This window comes from Cajanus cajan, chromosome 7, assembly GCF_000230855.2.
Source record: "Cajanus cajan strain Asha chromosome 7, NIPB_CcT2T_4, whole genome shotgun sequence".
NCBI lineage: Eukaryota > Viridiplantae > Streptophyta > Magnoliopsida > Fabales > Fabaceae > Cajanus > Cajanus cajan.
This window is the reverse complement of record NC_138523.1, coordinates 48077657-48097448: the sequence shown is the minus strand read 5'-3', so window position 1 is coordinate 48097448 and position 19792 is coordinate 48077657. Positions and strand designations below refer to the sequence as shown.

The following is a 19792-nucleotide window of genomic DNA, read 5'->3' as shown; positions in this document are numbered from 1 at the left end:
TAATTTATGTTGTTTTTCCTTCCCTGAAACCAAGTACATCCACGTGGATGTTTAGAATGACTTGATTGTTATATTACTGTCCTTTTAAAGAACCCCTCTAAATTATTGTAAGGTAGATAATTATGATAATATTAGATATTTTCTTCTTTTAGTGTTTTCTAGTGTGAAGCCCTAATTATTGGTCACTTAGTTTCAAGTTTCAAGTTCAGTTAGTAACCCTAAAAATTAACATTTTTCTTATTCACGAATATATAGAGAAAATTTTGTAGTTAAGTATTGACTTTAGCTAACCCAATAACTTAGGAGGGTATCTATTATTTGATTGATGTACTACCATGTCATTAATCGGTACTAAATTTAATCTCTTAAATAAATTATCAGACTTAAATTTTATGTATGAAAAAAATATAATTTGAAGTGGATAATATATAGTACAAAAATACTTGTACTAAAACACCCAAGTTTATGATAACAACTTTACCAAAATATCCTTACCCTGAATTATTTACGTCTGATTGATGTTACCCTTTACCCTTTAATTAACAGGCATCACGCCTAAGCAAAATCTACTTCCTCACCAACAAAATCTTGTGCCACCGGAAGGGCTTGGAAGAAGAAACAAAGAAAATAAAATAGGAAGGGCTTGGTTGACTGCAATCAATTAGTCATCATGGAATAACATGCTACTATAACACAAGGGCATATTAGGAAAACTCAAGACCATGCTAAACTATTAGGTGACATGTTTAACCAAGTTCAAATTAAACACAAATTATATTTATTTTATGCCAAGACAAGAAAGGAAAAGGAAGGAGAAATCTTGAGTTGGCGACACGTGTGAACTAGGTTTCATGCATCTGGACACAAAATTACTAGTTAAGAAGCATAATCTAAGGAATGAGATATAAAATATTAAGTAGTGAGGATCTTTTGAAGTGAAAAGTACAAGATCCCCAATGGGAATTCCCCAGGTGTTGGACTGCTTACCTCTTTCGGGGATCAATACAGATAATTATGAAATTTCATTAAAATATAATAAGATTGGATACCATTTTGGGTATTGGGGTGAATTAAATATTATCGTTATGATGGGTGGCGTCATCGTGGGACAGGTGGTGCCTCGTACTTATAGAGTAATGGGGGTGTATGAATGCAAAGAAAAAAAAAACAATAGAGAGGAAAAAACAATAAAAGTGAGAAAATTAAATATATAATAATGATGTGATAGGAAATTAAAGAAAAAGAAAGAAAAATAGGCTAGGGTGGAGGTGAGATGAAAGATTATATAGATCATAGATGTATTATTATTATTTTTTTTCTTTTTTCACGTCATGTATAGATGTATGCTAAGTATTTTTTATTTTTTGAAAGATAGGATTTGTTGCAACATTTTTTAATGTTTTATTTGGGGTAAATTTTAATTTAAGGGATAAAAAGAACTCCTCTATCCGAAATAATTTTTACTTTTTAATTAGATTACTATATTACTTAAACTTACACCTTTTTCTTTTATAGACTATATTACTATATTATCGAAAGACAAAGACCAAGTTCATATTTGGCTGTTTTAATTACATTATTATATATTAAAATAGAAGATTATATCCCTAGTTAAGAATTAATAAGTGGGAAAGTATGTAATGCATATAGACGCATGAATATATATATATATATATATATATATATATATATATATATATATATATATATATATATATATATATATATATATATATATATATATAACTATCATTTTTTTTTCTCTCGATCAGGATCAGATTTTTAAAACCTTTTCGCAAAGTTAATCCCCATAATGAATGATCAATACAAATATTAGGACAAAACCATATATATTTCAATGAAAGTTCAAATAGCATTATCTGGTTTAACAAATTAAGCTCTCGAACCCACGGTTCATTAGTTTTTTTTTTTTTTTTTTTTCTCTAAATAAAAATTGGATTTGTTGTTAGTGTGATATATTCTAAATTTCTAATTAGCTCTTTAATTATTTTGGTACAGATATATTTCGTACAAATTAGCTCTTTAATTTATTCCTCATCATCTATCGAAAACAAGGCTCTTTATTCTTCATTCTTTATTCTTTATTCCACATTCATAATTCTTTTTTGTATTTTAAACTCAAAAGGACATTAGGTGCCTCCCAATGAACTTGAGCCGATTGTTGATGAAGTGTTAGAAACTGAACTTAACCCAAATCAATTTTTCACGTTCACAGTAAAGTAATCTAGTCTGACTTCCAATTTCTAAATATTTTTTACAGGATTTTTACATGCATGCCTACTATACAACTACAACCAAACAAAGCATAATTTCACCTGCTACTTGGATCATATTGTGAGGGGCAAAGCCTGAACACCACCAAGTCTAATAATAACTTTCCCATTCTTTTAATTTAATAATAACATATTAAAATGCATACATATACCAGATATTACTAGTAATATCCGTGTATGGTACGGATCATTCATCATCTTAATAAAGCAACAACCATAATATATATACTTATACTACTAAAACACTTTGTGTAACAGCTAAGCATGTCTGCGCACTTGAACGATTTTTTAAATTACTAAAGGTGAAAAAAGAGGATCGCATGTGATTTCTTGTGTTTAACATTTTCTAATTTTGTAGATGTGTAATTTTTGTTCTTTTTGGGTGTCTTTTCAACATAGATTAGGATCAAGGTTCTGCTATTGTTGCGGGGACACTCGAGAGTATTTAAATTGAACCATTTGTCTTTCGGATCTAATTGTTTAATATACGACACATATATATTTTGGCGTGCCTTCTAGAAATCCATTTCTTAATGACATCAAACTTTGACACTGCCCAATTAACTTTGCACTTTGATAAAATTTAAAAGCTATGATACTGTTTTTCAGATCGACCAGGCTTTTAGAAGATTGTGAATTCATCATCATCAACGCAGTTCGGACATGATTTGGTGAGTCAATTCCACAGAAAATATTAATCCCACTTAAGTGCGTGAAGCTTAACTAAGCCAATAGCTAACTTGCTTTTAGATTATTAATGGGTGAGATAGATGTGATTCAAGTTGTTAATTATATGATTGTATCTAAATAGACGATTTGCTTGAATGGAAATTTATTAGAATTGGATCTGAAACAGAAAAAGGCCAAATCATATCACTTAGTGTTTGAAGGAATTACTACCCGAAAAAAAGAACACGAAAGTGGACCCAAAAAAATAAATATGAATATTAATTAATTCTAGTATAGATTAATCACAACAGCTAATAGAGAGTTGGAACCTTAGACTGATTAGAAAAGTGATATAGTTTTTTAATTGAAAACCAATACCATGAGTGTAGAACTTATTATTAATTAGCTAGGTTTGATTCAATTGTATTCTTTGTCCTTAAATGATGATAACCACGAACTTAACAATTTTAGACACATGGTTCCTTCTAACCATAAATAGTACATGAACTTATTTAAACCCTTTCGCACATCCACTAACGCAACCCGACCTTAAGCATAAGATGACAAAACATCAAATTTTGTACTCTTTTTACCAATAGATTTGATGAATTATTTTACGAATATTTTGTAAAGACGTTAAGCTAATGTTTTAAAATCGTGTGTTTCGCCATCTTCAACTCTATTATACGGAAATTCTGCTAAAAAGGAGGAATTTAAAACTTCTAAGGATATAAAGAACATCTTAACCACCGCTATAAGTTAACACAAATAAAAGCAGCATATATATCAGAAAGTTGTTTTAATTTCAATAAAGAGAGGAAATATATGCTCCCTCGTTCTTGGTTTGGGTTATTTATATACTAGGTTCAGCTTCAATCTTTTTCGATGACATGATTCGAATCTTTTTATTTAACGAACATAATTGATATGTTTTTCTTGTATTATATTTGTCTATTCCTTATTCCTCATTGGTCATTAGGAGATGAGAAAGGATTTTGCTTTGACGTTTGTTTAAATGGACCAGACATTCACATTTGGTGGATGTTCGATCATGTTCCTGATGGTGAGTAGCCACATCTTAGTGAGTTATTCAGAATATTAGGAATGCAAAACATTACAAATATCAAATTAGCAGTGTATAATCTTTTGGACGTTAATTATATTTATTCTTTCATAATATTACAAAAGAATGAATTATATTGTTGAATTAATTTCGCAGAAATTACATCGTTCATTTTATATACAAGCTCAAACAAAACCAACAATTTTCACACAACTGGCAAAACGGTATAAATAACTTGAAGTTATCAACTAACAAGCTTTTCTTAAACAATACGACTATCAAAATTAAAAGCTAACTATTTGTCACATAATATATGTACATGTATACTCACAATTTAATTTTCTAAAGATAAAATTTAAAGTAAAACGGGAACAAGTGTAACAACAATATGTTGTTTCCTTTTGGTATGTTTTAGTTGTTGTTATTGGATGATCATCCAATTGAAAGTAGCGAAATTGTGTTAAGGTGTAGGTATATAATAAGTTTAGTGTGATCTCACAGTTGTAATATGACACTAATTAAAACAGCCATTATGAGTAGCTAAATCTGACTATCTGTTTCAAGTCTCTTTGACCATAGCAATCAAAGCTGGTGAAAAGTTATGTAACAATTAGTGCCTATAAATAAGTTAAAGATCAAATTAAATGAACCAAGCTTTGCAAGAAATTCGTGCACAACAATGGCTGCAATAACAAAATATATAAGACAACTTAACTTAGGCCATGGCACTATTTGACTATACCTGTCATGTACGTTCCCCTCAAAAGGTGGGGCTCAAGTACTTTTCAGAATGATTGTAGTTCCTTTTGAACCTAACTTTGATAATTCTGAGTATTTTCTTTGGTTCCTTTTCCTTACTCTTCTTTCCTGTTTTAGGTGAATGAAGCATACGTAGGAAGTGACCAATGACTACTACAACAAAAGTTTTTTAGAACATTTAAAAAATATTAATTAATTATATATAAATATTGGTAATTTACTTTTGCAACATGTTAATATAATTTATGTTATTAAATATTTTTAATAACATTCTTAAATAATTAGATAATATTTTTTAAATATTATCAAAATAATATTTTTGAAATATTTTAATATATTACTAAGTTTTAGTTAATTTTATAAAATAATTATTATTTTTAATATTGATGTTACAATCATTTATACTTTATGTCTTTTAGTCCTGCAATTTCTTTAAAGTTGAAGGCATCTTTAGTTATTCATTGTTAAATCTATATTAAATATCAAAATTTATTTATCTAAAGTATCAATCTATGATTATATATATTTTTCATGTGTCATTTATTTAATTAATATAAGACTTTAATTTTAAAAAATAATTAAAGATTAAAAAAGTATACTTTTATGTGACTTTTTTTATTCAATGTGAAACTTTAATTTTAAAAATAATTAAAAAAATAATATTAAAATAAAAAATGTTACTTTATCTATAATAACATTTTTTTTAAAAAAATATTACAAAATAACATATTTATTTAATCTATAATAATAATTTAATAAATGTAAATAGATAAATATTATTAACGAAGTAAAGTGTAATAATGGATTGATATAAAGAAACCAAATTCAACTTCAAGCTTTTGAAGTTGTAGTGGTCGACAAACACCTGCAAATTGTTTACATAATGAATGAACCATTTTGAATTTCATGAAAATTTATCACGTACGTAATTGAAGGTTATCATATATTTATGGTTAAAACTAATCTCTATATAATATGTATTTAAAATTTTTAACTTATGAGAAAAAATTAATAATATTTAATTACATAGATTCATGCATGTAGTTAAAATTACCTAATAATTTCTTAAAATTACCTAATAATTTATTGAATTTTAGATCACTAATATTTAAGTATATCTCATTTTATCAATTTTGTCTTCTACATCTTAAAATCAACTTTAAATGTAATTCAATGATTTTATGGTGTTTTTTTATATGATAATTTAGTTGAGAAGACATATATTCATTGTATGAATTTTGATAGTGTTTGGATCAAATTTGTTGAGAAAGCCTTAAGATTTTGTGTTTTAAAAGTATTAGATCAATCTTGTGCCACTACAAAAAATGTTACATATAGTGACATACAAAAAGTGTCACTATAGGAACAATATATGTAGGTATATGTCTATTTGACATATAGTTATACACAATTTTAGTGTTGATTTTGAATGAGATTTAACAATATATTTTGTGTGTCACTATAGTTTATACCCACACTTTTTTAATAATATACCAACATATATTGTAGTTATTGTGTAGGTAAAAGTAATTTTTAGTAACATGTATAATCACTATAGGGTGTGTGTCACTATATGACAATTTTGTTATAGTGTGCCTTGTTAAAAAAGGTTTTAAAAGTAAGAATGAAAAAAATAATAAAAATCTTATTGCGAAGAGTTGTGCCACATTTAAATGATGATCCTTTACTCTTTATCACATAGAAGAAAATATATGACTATGGTTTCACTAATTGGACTAATTAATATGAAAATTCAATAAGAAAGTGAACTTGGATGTAAATTCAATGTTCACTTTATTCTTATTGATCTAAAAAGGTATTGTTCAAAAATCACTTTTATTTATAAAGATATTATATGACTCCATTAATAATATGTATGACAATTTATTAAGAAGTATTTTCTTATATATATATATATATATATATATATATATATATATGTGTGTGTGTGTGTGTAAAAAGGGATTAAATGACTTCAAAAATAACTCTTGTTTAAGTTGCTATATTCAATAACCCATTTTATGTATATTGAATTATAATGATCCAATTTAAATTAAAAGTTCTTAATACATCAATCAAGTTTACAAATTTTTTAAAAATTTAAAAATTATTTTATACTTCGTTTCGTTAATTCAAATTAATGGATAATCATAAAAATATTTTATATATTGATTTGAATATATAAAATAAAATATCATATGATTTACAAATTTTTTAAAAATTTGTAGACTTGATATATATATATATTAAGAACTTTTAATTTAATGGTTGGATCGTTGAAATTTAACATATACAATAAGATATTTAGTGAAATAACTTAAGCAAAAATTATTCTTAGAATCATTAATTTGATCCATTCTCTCTCTATATATAGAGAATATATTCATTTACTCTAGGAGTAAGTGCATGTTTGTTTTATTCGAATCCCGAATTCCAAAGCACGTTGAACGAAACTTCTCTCTCACAATGCTTTGGCGTTGAACGGAACGTGACAATAATACAAACACAGCCTAAGTCTTCTTAAACTTATTCTGTTTAATAACTCACGTTTTATATCAAATTTTAATGATCTAACTGTTGAATATAAAATTTTTAATGATTTTTTTTTAAAAATGGAAAACTTGATCAATGCAATGCAAACTTTAAATTTAATGATTAAATTATTAAAAATTGATATAGAATATAAATTATTAAACGGAACAAATTTAAGTATATATATATATATATATATATATATATATATATATATATATATATATATATATATATATATATATATATATATATATATATATATATATCAATTTGTGTATTTTAACATTTTGGCCAATAAAATAAGTCTAACGTAATTAAGCTAATTAATAAGTGCAATCAGTTCATGAAATTGTTACACTTTTATAGTTTTGGATAATAAGTGCTATCCGATTCTAAGGTTTAGTGTGTATGCAGCAAGCCGTAAGAAAATATACTGATGTGATTTACATTTCCGAACATTTCGTTACGGTCTTACATAAATTATATGTGCAACATGCATCATGAAAAACAAAAATTAATTGTTTCAATTTGTTTTTCACGTTTCATTATCTTTGCCGATTTGATATCAACTTCTATGCATTATGGAAAAGTAATGTGAATTCATATATAAGTGTTTTGATCGCATTCCTAGCACTGTTATCGATCCTCCTTTGTCTAGCTCTTAGGATCCCCCTAAAGACATCCTTAGAATCACCCCCTTTATGTATTAGGTAATAATTTCCTTAAAATATGAAATGAAGATTAAACGCATGACTCGTGGAAATGTTGGGCAAATGAAAACTTTAACCGAGGGTTGTACCAAAAAACTAAAAAGGGAGGATGGTTCAGAAAAGAATTTGGTGATGAATTGAATGGAAGAAATTTGAGGCACGCACTTACATCTACGTCAAAAACTTTAGGACAAGTAAGAGCATAGTGCAAACCAAACTAATTGTCGTTGTTGATCTCATCTTCAATATTGTGTTGGCTGTTTGGCACTACCGACCAATTTAGCGAATGCTTTGTTTTATTTGGACAATCATGTTAATCGTATCACTTGCAAAATATGATCATAGTTTATTGGAAAAAAAACGTTTTTCCTCCATATTTTATTCGGGTTAACACGGGGTTGATTTCGGATTTACATGTGAAACCATTGAGAAAAGTACTTTCTGCTTTGACCCACGTCCATTCCTTGGCACTTTTCTACATTTTAAGCCAACTTTTTGACTGAAGGAGCATATAGGATTATCATGCAATATCCATGGTCAATTAGTCAACCTTTGGATTATCCTCTTATTCAAATCAAATCATCCACACGCTTGGGTAGGCTTACATAGCCATCATCTTCACCCTAATCCACCATCTTATCCTTGTCTTTGGAAGTCCTTGCCAAAATCATTTGAAAAGCCCATGGAATGTTTTTCAAATTAATTATTTATATATTATTCCAACATTTTCTATATATATGTATATATGAGGATAAAGTTCTAGGTATTGAGCAAATATTGGATTTTCAAAATTCATGATACTATTTCATTATGGTAGTGTTTAGTGTGAGACACATGCATATTGAGACTATTCTTTAAAAATATCTAATCATTTTCTTGATGACATGTAAACGTATATGAATTCATGATGGGAAGTTTGACACACTCATTCCATATTCAGGTATAAAATAATTTGATTGGTCAGATTTTCATGAGCTTCAAATTTGTAAATTGAATTTTGGACAAGAGAATGATAGATATAGGCGTGGAGTCATTTTATATATATTATTCAAGTTTTAGTCCATAGGTGAATTGATTCCTTAATATTTGGAACAACAATTTCTAAGATATATAATCAACAGGTTGCGTTAGACAACCTAACGACTCAATAAAATGTATGAAATTTGTAAACAAATTAAGTGGAACAATAACCTGAAATTTACTTTCCAATAAAAGCTTCACTTAAACAATATATAAGTTTAACTTATTTAAAGTTATAATAAGATTTATGTTTAACTTTATAACTTTTTTTCTTTTCTTATCAAATTTATTCTTCAACGTCAATATTTAGTATTGAATTGATATTTTTAATCTAGGAAATAAAGAGGAAAAGATTTAAATATATTTTTAATCTCTCAAATTTATGATAAATTTATTTTTTCACTCAAATTTATAATTATTTTTAATCTCTGTAATTTTCAAAAATCTTGTTTTAGTCCTTTAGATCACTAATAATATATCTAAAAGTGACAGATTAAAATAATTATACAATATCAACTAAATTTAATATAACGTTTGTACTATCGAGATATCGACAGGTAAATTTTATGCGATAGCATTTGATAATTTTTTTTAACAAAATTTAATATAATGATTAAAACATGATTTTTTTTAAATTACAAAAACTAAGAAAAATAATATTTTTAAATTTGAGGACTAAAAATATAATTAATTTATAGGAAAAAATAGATAAAAAATAAAATATTTTTAATGCAAAAATAAGTTAAAATAGTTTTCATGCAAGATAAAGTTATAATCTATTAAATAATAAAAAATATTTAAATATCTTTTTGGTCCTGTAATATGCATATTTTCGGTTTGACTCTAAAATTTTAGTTAACTTTTAGTCCCTATAATAATTGTTTTTGGCTTTGAATCCTTGGCGTTATTTTTTTTTACTATAATTGTACAATGCTCTTGTAGTAAGCCAAATTGCTTGAAAGTGGAAAGCTTTCTGACGAGTGCTTTTGTGGCAATGAAAGATTATGATCCGAAGCATGAGGGAAAAGCCTACGCCACCATCCCATTTAACAAACACGTTATAATAAAATGGTCAGTAACAGTAGAAAATAATAAAAAATAAATTACAAAGACTAAAGGTTAAGAAAAAACATGCTAAAGACCAGAAGTTAAAAATAGGTGTATTATTGGGAAAAAAGATACTTCGCCCCTAAAGATTATAAATTATTACCATCCATATCTGTTTATATTTATACACATTAACATAAATTAGTCATATATTTTTAGTGTCAGATTTTTAAAATTTAACCTTATTTTCATATAATTAGGTCTAAAATCCGATTTAAACTTATGAGTTTAATTAGTATTTTAATTTGTGTAATATACAAATATATTTATTAAATATAAATAAATTTTTTAATAAATTATATGTAAAAAAATATTATTTTTGAATATATAAATTATATTTAAAAATTAGTATATATAAATATTTTTTTATTTAACATACATAAATATTTTTAAATATATAAATTATCTATTAGATTTATGATAAATAATTTGTATTGTAACAAAAAAATTAGTTTTTTGTGATAAATTATTTTAAGATATTAATATTTAATTAATAAATAATCATAATAAATAAAATCAAATTAGATAAGAAGTTAAAAAAAAAAATTACAAGCCCCATTGAAGAAAATTTTATAAAAATACTCACACAAAATAGAGTTTCGTGCTTAATATATAAGTGTTTGTAAAATAAAGAAAAACATTAAAAAAGAAGGGAATTGAATAGTATCAGTCAAAATTTGTTTTATAAAAGAAGTAATCGGTATGATAATTATATAACTAATCGTCTTATCAAAATTTGTCTATAGAGCAATCTGAAAGACTTTTATTTTCAAAAAAAGTCTAAATTCATTAAAATTTATAGCCTCATAAATCTAGGATCGTGTTTTAATTCAACAAGATTGATTTTAAAAATGAATTTAATTATGCAGTAAATTAGTTAGTAATAATTTAGTGATATAATCTGACTCATTGATATTCTTAACTGTATTCCTAAGAAAAATGGATGCAGCAAAAACTACAAAATCGATGGTAGCTTCCATAACAGTTGATTTATATTAACTGGAATGTGGTTCCATTTCTAACCATTTAAGACAAGTGTAGCTTGATTGATTTCCATTTCTGTTTACCATTGAACAACATAATCACACTCTTCTAGAACCCTCATGGGTCGTTCTGTTGGGTCTGGCAGCCCAAGGGTCAGATCAGAAGTCCAGCTCTACTTTCATATTGGGCCACATTTTTGTTGGCCCGCTTTGGTCCACGGGCTCGTTAACCTTTTTTTAAAATGTAATTTAAAAAGAAAAATAAACACTAAAATTATCAAACACTAATACTTTTTTGAGAAATTCTATGGTACCCATCTTATTTGAGAGGGTACCGGTACAGTTTTTAATATTTTATATTTTTAATAATTTATTTAAATAATATTTATAATATTTTATTCTTTCAATTTTTAAATTATTTAGTTATTTTATTTTTTATTTTATATATTCTAATTTATTTGCAATAATATTATTATATATTTAAATAATTTAATTTTAATAATTTTTTAAGTTTATTTTTATTTTTTCACTTAAATTTTTTGAATTTCTATATTTTAATTTTAATAATTTTTTAAGTATTTTTTTTTTGTCTTTTTGTCATAAATTTTTGAATTTCTATATTGTAATTTTAATAATTTTTTATTTTTACTATTTATTAATTTTTCTTTTTTTTAATATTTTATAATATTATTGAAATCTTATAATTTTAATTTTTATAATTTTATATTACTTTTTATTTTATAAATATAATTTAGATTATTCATTTTATAATTAAATTAATTTTTTAAAAAAATTTTATGAGTTTACATAGAAAAATGTATTGGAACCCCTCGATCTTTGAGGGTACCGTAGCAACTCCCTACTTTTTTAACCAAATTCAGTCTTTGATATTGGGTCATTATTTTTTATTTTTTTACCAAATCACTTCTTAAAAAATCACTTACTATATTATTTTCTATTCTTAAAAATACAGAAAAACACGAAATCTCTGTTTTATACTATATAGTATACATAAAACCGGCCATAGATGGAATGTAAACTTTTGGCTTTCTCCGAATTTGGTTGGCATAAGTAATAACGTTAATTAGGTTTTACCTATGCTTAGTGTTGTACGTGTCCGATTCTGTTTAGAATCTGTCGAAATACTCATTCGTAACCAAGATACCATTTTTAAACAATCCAAGAAAAAATATTTCTTTTTTGATAGTTTAATCAAACCAACCAATGATCACAATAATTTGTAATAGGTATGTGGCCCAGTTTACATAACTTTGCTATGTGAATTGACAGTATTTAATTAAAATATTAATTAGCTCGTTCGATTGCGTGACGAAAGAGTACGTACGTAAAACTTATAATTCTGTTGATCCAGGGATATATTCATTGTTCCTCTGATTCAATTTATTTTGGACTAAATCTTATTATTAGGCTTTTATTAATGATATTATTTTCATAATGTTAGTTTTCAAAAAGTAAAATTTTAATTTTAATCGGAGAATAATATAAAATACTTAAAGTATTACAAATGAAATTTTTACTCAATTATATATTAAGAGTTCTGGTTTATTATATAAATTATGTTACTTTAAAAATTAAAACAAATATTAATTATTATTTTAATCTCCTATTTATCGATGTATTATTTAAGTATTAATTAATTTATAACTGTATACAACTATTTTTTTATCATATTAGCATAATTAATGACTTTCTTAAGATGTATACATTAGTTTAAATAAGAAATAATTTGAAAGCGGAGGACAAAATTGTTTCTGCGCACAGCATTCATTTTTTGCCAAATTAATCACTATATTAAATTTGATAACACTAGTATGAGAATTGTGTGATATTTTGTCTTTTATATATTTGTTTTAAGTATCTTGCCAAGTAGACTTCCCCATTGCTAACTATTTTATCAGTATTAGTTAAAAAATAATAAATTTTGTTCATTAAAATCTTAATGAAGATATATTCTAAATTAATCACGATGCATTAATAGTTATTCTTTTAAAATAATAAAATTTCCTAATCAGCATCTTAATAGGGACACTCATCGTCAGCATCTTTTTTCTTCTTCTTTAAAATTCGTATTTATAAAATTTATTTATCAGAAAATACTAGTATATCTATATATTAAATTAAATTAATCAACACGGGAAAGACTGTTGATTAGTGAAATCAGAAAAAGTAGTGGCATCGAAGATGAAGAAGAAAGAAAATTGAACTGTACCACGACATATATTATTATTAACATATATATATATATATATATATATGATATATGATATGATGCCATCTTCAAGATCAGTTAAAGATGAACAATATGTTGTGTGATTATTAATTATATAAGGGGCACTGATATGGGATGAATTTATATATACTGCATTCATCCATAATATATATATCAAGACTTCAAATTAGAATATATAGCCTCGTGGTTTATTGGAGCTGTATATACATATACATATACATGCTGGTCCTTAATTATTATATATTCAGCATTATTATTTATATTATTAATTATGATGAGTTCATACTTCATAGCATGGTCCAAGTGACTGGTACTTCACCATCATCCGTGTTGAGTCTCAAATCCTTCCACACATTTTTAGACGCATCAACAACGTTAGTTTTGCATCCTCGCTGATGATTCCTGTGAGATTTGCTACACCCATGTCCGGAATCACACTCATCCACAACCCTAGCCACTGTGCTTCTTCCGTTTCTGGCTTTTATTTTTATCATTCTTCCGCACCGTGCACCGCGGTTGAACCATCCGCTTGAAAGCGCCACCACTCTTTGTGGCAGAGGATGGAACCTTCCGTCGCATGCGGCAGCGCCCCCTCCGTCGCCGCCGCGAGCGAAGTTGTTGAGAGTGAGAATGGCGTGCGTTCCAGAGGGATTGTATGCGGGGGATTTGGATTCGCACGATGATGCGTTTGTGAGATATGGAACATATGTTATAACATTCAATAATAAGCAAAACAAAATCATTAACACACTAATATTTCCCATTTCTCAACGCCTCAACCTTTTAATGTGTTCCTTTTTTTTTTTTTAACGTTGAGTCTCTCTCTGAGTATTTGCTTAACGTTGGTGTCATATTTATAGTGGGTTAAGGCAACATGGGTTTTCTCGGACGTATCAATTTATTTTTAGTGCTCAAATTTCTAACCCTTTTTTCTTTTTGTCGTCAAAGGCAACTTTCTTTTTTTTGGCTTGCAAAAGGGTTGTTTTATTGGAGATAGCTTTAAGCTAAAGGACATGAAATAGAATTTGTAGACAGGCATTATTTTATACGGAACTCCAAACTCTTGTACTATGTTCAATAATTTTGCCACTGCATTTTGTTTTTGACGCAAATTGTCCGCACTTAAAATATTTTAAGATACAAGAGATGCAGTAAATAATAATTATAATAGAGTTTAATTATTATGTAGAATATAAAAAGTTTTACTCCGTCGGCCGAATAAAAATCATGAAAAGTTTAACTTTTAAGTACACGATATAGACTAATTGTGAAGGTGATTTACTTTAGTATCGGTCTTGTTTTGATTAGGTTGTTTATTTAAGTCATAAGTAGGATTGAGTTGTTTTTGTTATATATATATATATGATTGAGTTGTTTTTATGTGTGTTAGGATTTATAGTTTATGGTTTAGGATTTATACATTCAAGCTAAGGATTGTTTTTGAGATATTGTTTTAGGTCACAACAAAATCGATCAACTTATACTTTCAATTCTTTATCCAACATCTTCACACTTTACATAAGAAATATTCTAACAAACTCCAACGTGACTTTATTAACTTTATTTTACATGTCATCACTAGTCATTATATAAATGTTATCATACTCATGATTTACACACTCCCTACTTATCTTATTGTTATTGTGTTGAAATATATAGTGACTTAGAGATTGAAGAGTTTAATTTGTAGGTGACCAAACTACGGTATCCTCCTAATCAAGTGTTGCTCTCCACCGAGAGTTTTTCTAACTGATCTATCTCTTATTCATTGCTCAAATAATATATTAAAAATTATTAGTAATTTGTTTAATTAGTTAGGTGTATGTATTTTTTTTTTATGGAAATTGCGATTTTTTTCCTTCTACGTAATGGACTATTGAGTTAAATTTGTTTTCATTTGTTTTTAAATGGACTTTTAGATGTTTTTTTCAAATAAAATCTTTGGTAAAAATTTTACTTTTTCTTTGTAACTTATTATTTTTAGTTCGTTATCCCGTTACTACCTAGCTAGTTGTGATATTTATAATTTTTCAAAATTAATATTAATAAAAATCTGAATTAAACCTGATATTTTAACTCAAAGGAGTTTAACCAAATTTTGAAGAAAAATGACACTTTCCAAAGCACGTTTTTGAAAGTTCAAAAATTATTTAATAAAAGAAATACTAAATGAAATTAATTATAATGTTTTAATAACAAAAGGTTATCTGATAAATTTTTGAAAAATGAATTTTAAATAAAATCTTAATAATTTTAATAAATTTTCTCAATTCATTCAAAAAAATATTATTTTAAAATTCTCTTTAGATCTAAATATACGTAAAACCAGCCACGAGTAGCAGGTAATTTTTTTTTTGCTTTGTCTGAATTTGGTTAGCATAAAAAATAACGTTTACTATGTTTTACCAATGTCAAGTGTTGTACATTCGATTCTATTTAGAATTTGTCGAAAGACACTCATTTGAACGAAGCAAACATTTAAAATTATAATAATAATATAACTTATATATATATATATATATATATATATATATATATATATATAGTTTAAGCAAACCAACCAAAGATATGATCACAGTAACATTTTAAAAAGTATGTGGCTCTGTTTATCTTTACTATGTGATATAACAGTATTTAATTAAAATGTTACAGCTCGTTTGATGCGTTAAATAGTAAAACTTTAGAAACTATATATAATTCTATCGATGGATACATTATAACCAATGTGTGTGTGTGTGTGTTTTTTTAAGATATATACATTAGTTTAAATGATAAATAATTTGAAACTAAAGGAGAAAATTGTTTGTACATTATTAATTTATAGGGATATGAATATTCACACACATATATACATGTGTGTGTGTTTTATTTCGTTGGATGTATGTAGGATAGGGTGGTAGGATAATGGCCTCTAGCATGGGGTAATCACAAAATAGAGGGACGTAGTTATGGCCGGCTATTGTTCCTGCTGGGTAAGGGTGATCAACGGGAGCTTTGGGCTGAAAATGTCCAAACTGCAACAGCCAACAACCCATGACATATGTTTTTGTCCAAATATGGTGTAGGGTTGGACAGATTTCGATCAGGTCGGTCGGGTTTCAGGTTGACCTATGCTCGTGCTAATTCTTTTTGTTGCTTCCATACTTCACCAATAAGACTGTAGGTACATGTGTTGTTGATTCGACCGCAAATTTACAAAAGGGATAATTAGTATCTTGTTGTGCCAGCAATATATTCCTTTTTAACAAATTATTGCATGTTGGGAGACCATTATGAAACTTCCACCATATGAAAATTAAGGCCTTTGGCAAAGCCTTAATAACCCAAATCTGAGCAAATTTATGATGAAACTGGCTTCCAAATCTCTCCATCTAAATGGCTTTATATGTCGATTTGACTAAGAAGACTCCAGATGGTTTAGGTTGCCAAAACCATGAGTCTTAGTGTCCTCTATGTACACTTACACTTGATAAAAATTGTTGCACGGATTTTGCCTGGCATTCCTAGCTCCCATGAGAACTAGTTCTTGTGCCAAGAGAGTTCCCATATCCACGTATCATCAACCCACCTCCCCATTTGTTCAGTTGTGTGGTGTTTTTGTTATGAGTTTAAAAATAGTCTAGGGTAGGATACCCCTAAACTTTCATCTTCAGTCCATCTATTCTACCAGAACTTGGTTTGTTTACCTTCTTAGTTTCCATTTAATCAAATTATCGAGCCACATATCCTCATTAGTTCCACAACACATCTTTAAGAGATCTCACCACCATTGACGTTTTAGAGCTAGTTGTTCCTTAACATAAGTCATGTTGTCCTCCGTATTTTGATCTTAGGACTTTTCCGCATAGGATGTCCTATTGGTAAAAAATGTGCCACCTCCACTTTGCTAAGAGAGCTACATTAAAGTCATAGTTATTTTTTTACACCCAATCCTCCTCATGCTCTAGGTCTAGTGATCCTTTCCCAACTCACCCAAAAAAACTTTCTCCTCCCCTTCTTTATAGCCCCACAAGAACCTTCTTTGAATGGTCTCAAAGTATCTAGCTACTGCGCCTTTGGCATTTTGAAAAAAAATTGGAAGAAAAGAACTAGAATGATAAGACAAAGTTGATTAAGCATATCCTTCCAGAAAGGGTTTTGTGTTTCTATAAGGACAATCTTTTTCTTGAGAACACTTAATTTTTAAACATAGTATAATATATATATATATATATATGTGTGTGTGTGAGAATATAAAAACGTAGTGGAGGCATTTGTCACCTTTTCAATGTAAATTCATCCATATTGTAGGCAATTTTTCCTTTAAACCCGTAAATTAAATATAAATTTTATTTAAATTTAAAAATACCAGTGTATCTAGATATCTCTTCCTATCACTAAATTAACACGCGGGAAAGTTTCTTGTTGAATGAAACCGGAAAACTAGTTGCAGCGAAGATGAAGAAAACAAATTATAATGCCATTATTGTTCAACTGACAATTGTACGATTGATATTGTCCACTTGTTATACATGTTTTTGACAGCACACTTGTTATACCTAAACCTACATATACATTTTAATGATTTTGTCAAACAATTTCTCGCTCTCCACCAATCACCACATATACATGTTCATGCTTGTCTTATTCAGTATTATTTATTTATTTATTATTATATCATTAGTCGTGATCGACATGGTTCAAAGAATAGTCCAAGTGATGGGTACTTCACCATCATCGATGTCGAGTCCTAAGTCCTTCCACACAGTTTGGGACGCATCAACAATGTTGGTCTTACATGTTTGACCATGCTTATGTGACTTGTCACAGCCATGCACGGAGTCACACTCGTCTACCACCTCAGCCACCGTGCTCCTTCCATTTCTAGCTTTGATTTTGATCTTTCTCCCGCACCTTGCGCCGTTGCTGAACCATCCGGTTGAAAGCGCCACCACTCTTTGTGGTAGGGGATGGAACCTTCCGTCGCATGCGGAGGCACCTCCTCCGTCGCCGCCGCGACCAAAGTTGTTGAGAGTCAGAATGGCGTGCGTTCCTCTGGGATTGTATGCGGGAGAATGACGACCATTGGATTTGCACGATGCTTCAGTGAGATGTGGAACATGGATTATGACATTCAATAGGAAAAACAAAATCATTAACACACCAGTGTTTGCCATTGCTCAACCTGTAAATACGTTGCTTTTACTCGAGTTGAGTTTCTATATGATGTTTGCAAAAAGATGTTATCCTATATATAGTAGGTTAAGGAGAGGGTAATATGGGCTTTATGCTAAAATCTCTAACCTATTTTTCTTTTGTTGTGAAACTAGGTAGTTTGTTTTTTTTTGGGGTTAGGGTTTATGATATACAACAATAAAAGATAATCACACAAAATGGTGTTGTATAAATTATTTTATAAATTTGTTTATGTTTATATATATTTTTTGTTTAGACCATATATAGTATTTTTCAAACAAAAAAAATTGGTCGAATTAAATAAGATTATTATTAATATCAAAGTTCTTCTTTTATTGTTATCTAATATTCAAATTTAATATCATTATATAAGTTGAGACAACTTTATATCAATTATTTAGCATATTTCGTGGTTGTTATATTTATATCATTAGTTAAAATTTATTAAAGATCGTAAATTTTTATGAATTTAACGAGTTTTGATTTACTCATAATTTTATAATTTTTAGTTAATAATAAATAGGGTTAGAAAAATGTAATAGAAAGTGTGTTAGTAAGTAGGACATCAAATAGAGTCGTGGTTAGCTGAATTATACGAAAGTGGTCTCGTCTAATTTAATTTCGTTATTGCATCATTTTATTTGACGCAAATAATTGTCCGCTTATAATATTTTAATATCTTAGTGATTGTGCAAATAATAATACTGATCGAGATCAATTTTCACTATCAATTACCAAATTAGAAATAATAAGTGATGTAACTTTTAATTTAGTTATTATATAAGTTAACAAATTTAATAAATATATCTGTGTAAACAAGTTTATCGTTAATTAGTACATTTTTAAATATAATAATAATTAAATATTTTAGTCTAAAAAATATTTAGATTGTATAAAAAAAAGGTATCGACCACTTACTCATTTGGGTCAATAAGTATATTATTTTTTATATAAAAAAAATCTTATATCGCCTTTTTCTTTGATAAGTTTAATTTGTAGGCAATGGACGGCTCTCAACGTAGGCATATGCAAGAAGAAATTTTATGCCTCAATTTTTGTTGCTTTAATTTTTATTATACCAGTTATATATATTATTTAAGTTACACACTACCTCCTTTGTTATTGTTTTTGTGAAGAAACTTTTAAAAAAGTAAAACTAATTAATTAATAAAATAGAAACTCAATGTCTAAGGAACTTTAATTAAAGACGGCAATAGATCCAAGTA

General features: G+C 27.4%; 2 protein-coding genes across 2 annotated transcripts; both read right to left on the bottom strand.

The window, feature by feature from the left end:
- Positions 1 to 13678: 13678 nt before the first annotated feature.
- On the bottom strand, positions 13679 to 14155 carry LOC109804996 (ripening-related protein grip22). Its single transcript, XM_020366922.1, has one exon. It carries the CDS (start codon positions 14153 to 14155, stop codon positions 13679 to 13681), a length of 477 nt encoding a protein of 158 aa, XP_020222511.1.
- A 3915-nt stretch (positions 14156 to 18070) lies between these two features.
- On the bottom strand, positions 18071 to 18547 carry LOC109804997 (ripening-related protein grip22). The gene has a single exon (XM_020366923.1). It carries the CDS (start codon positions 18545 to 18547, stop codon positions 18071 to 18073), a length of 477 nt encoding a protein of 158 aa, XP_020222512.1.
- Positions 18548 to 19792: the final 1245 nt, after the last annotated feature.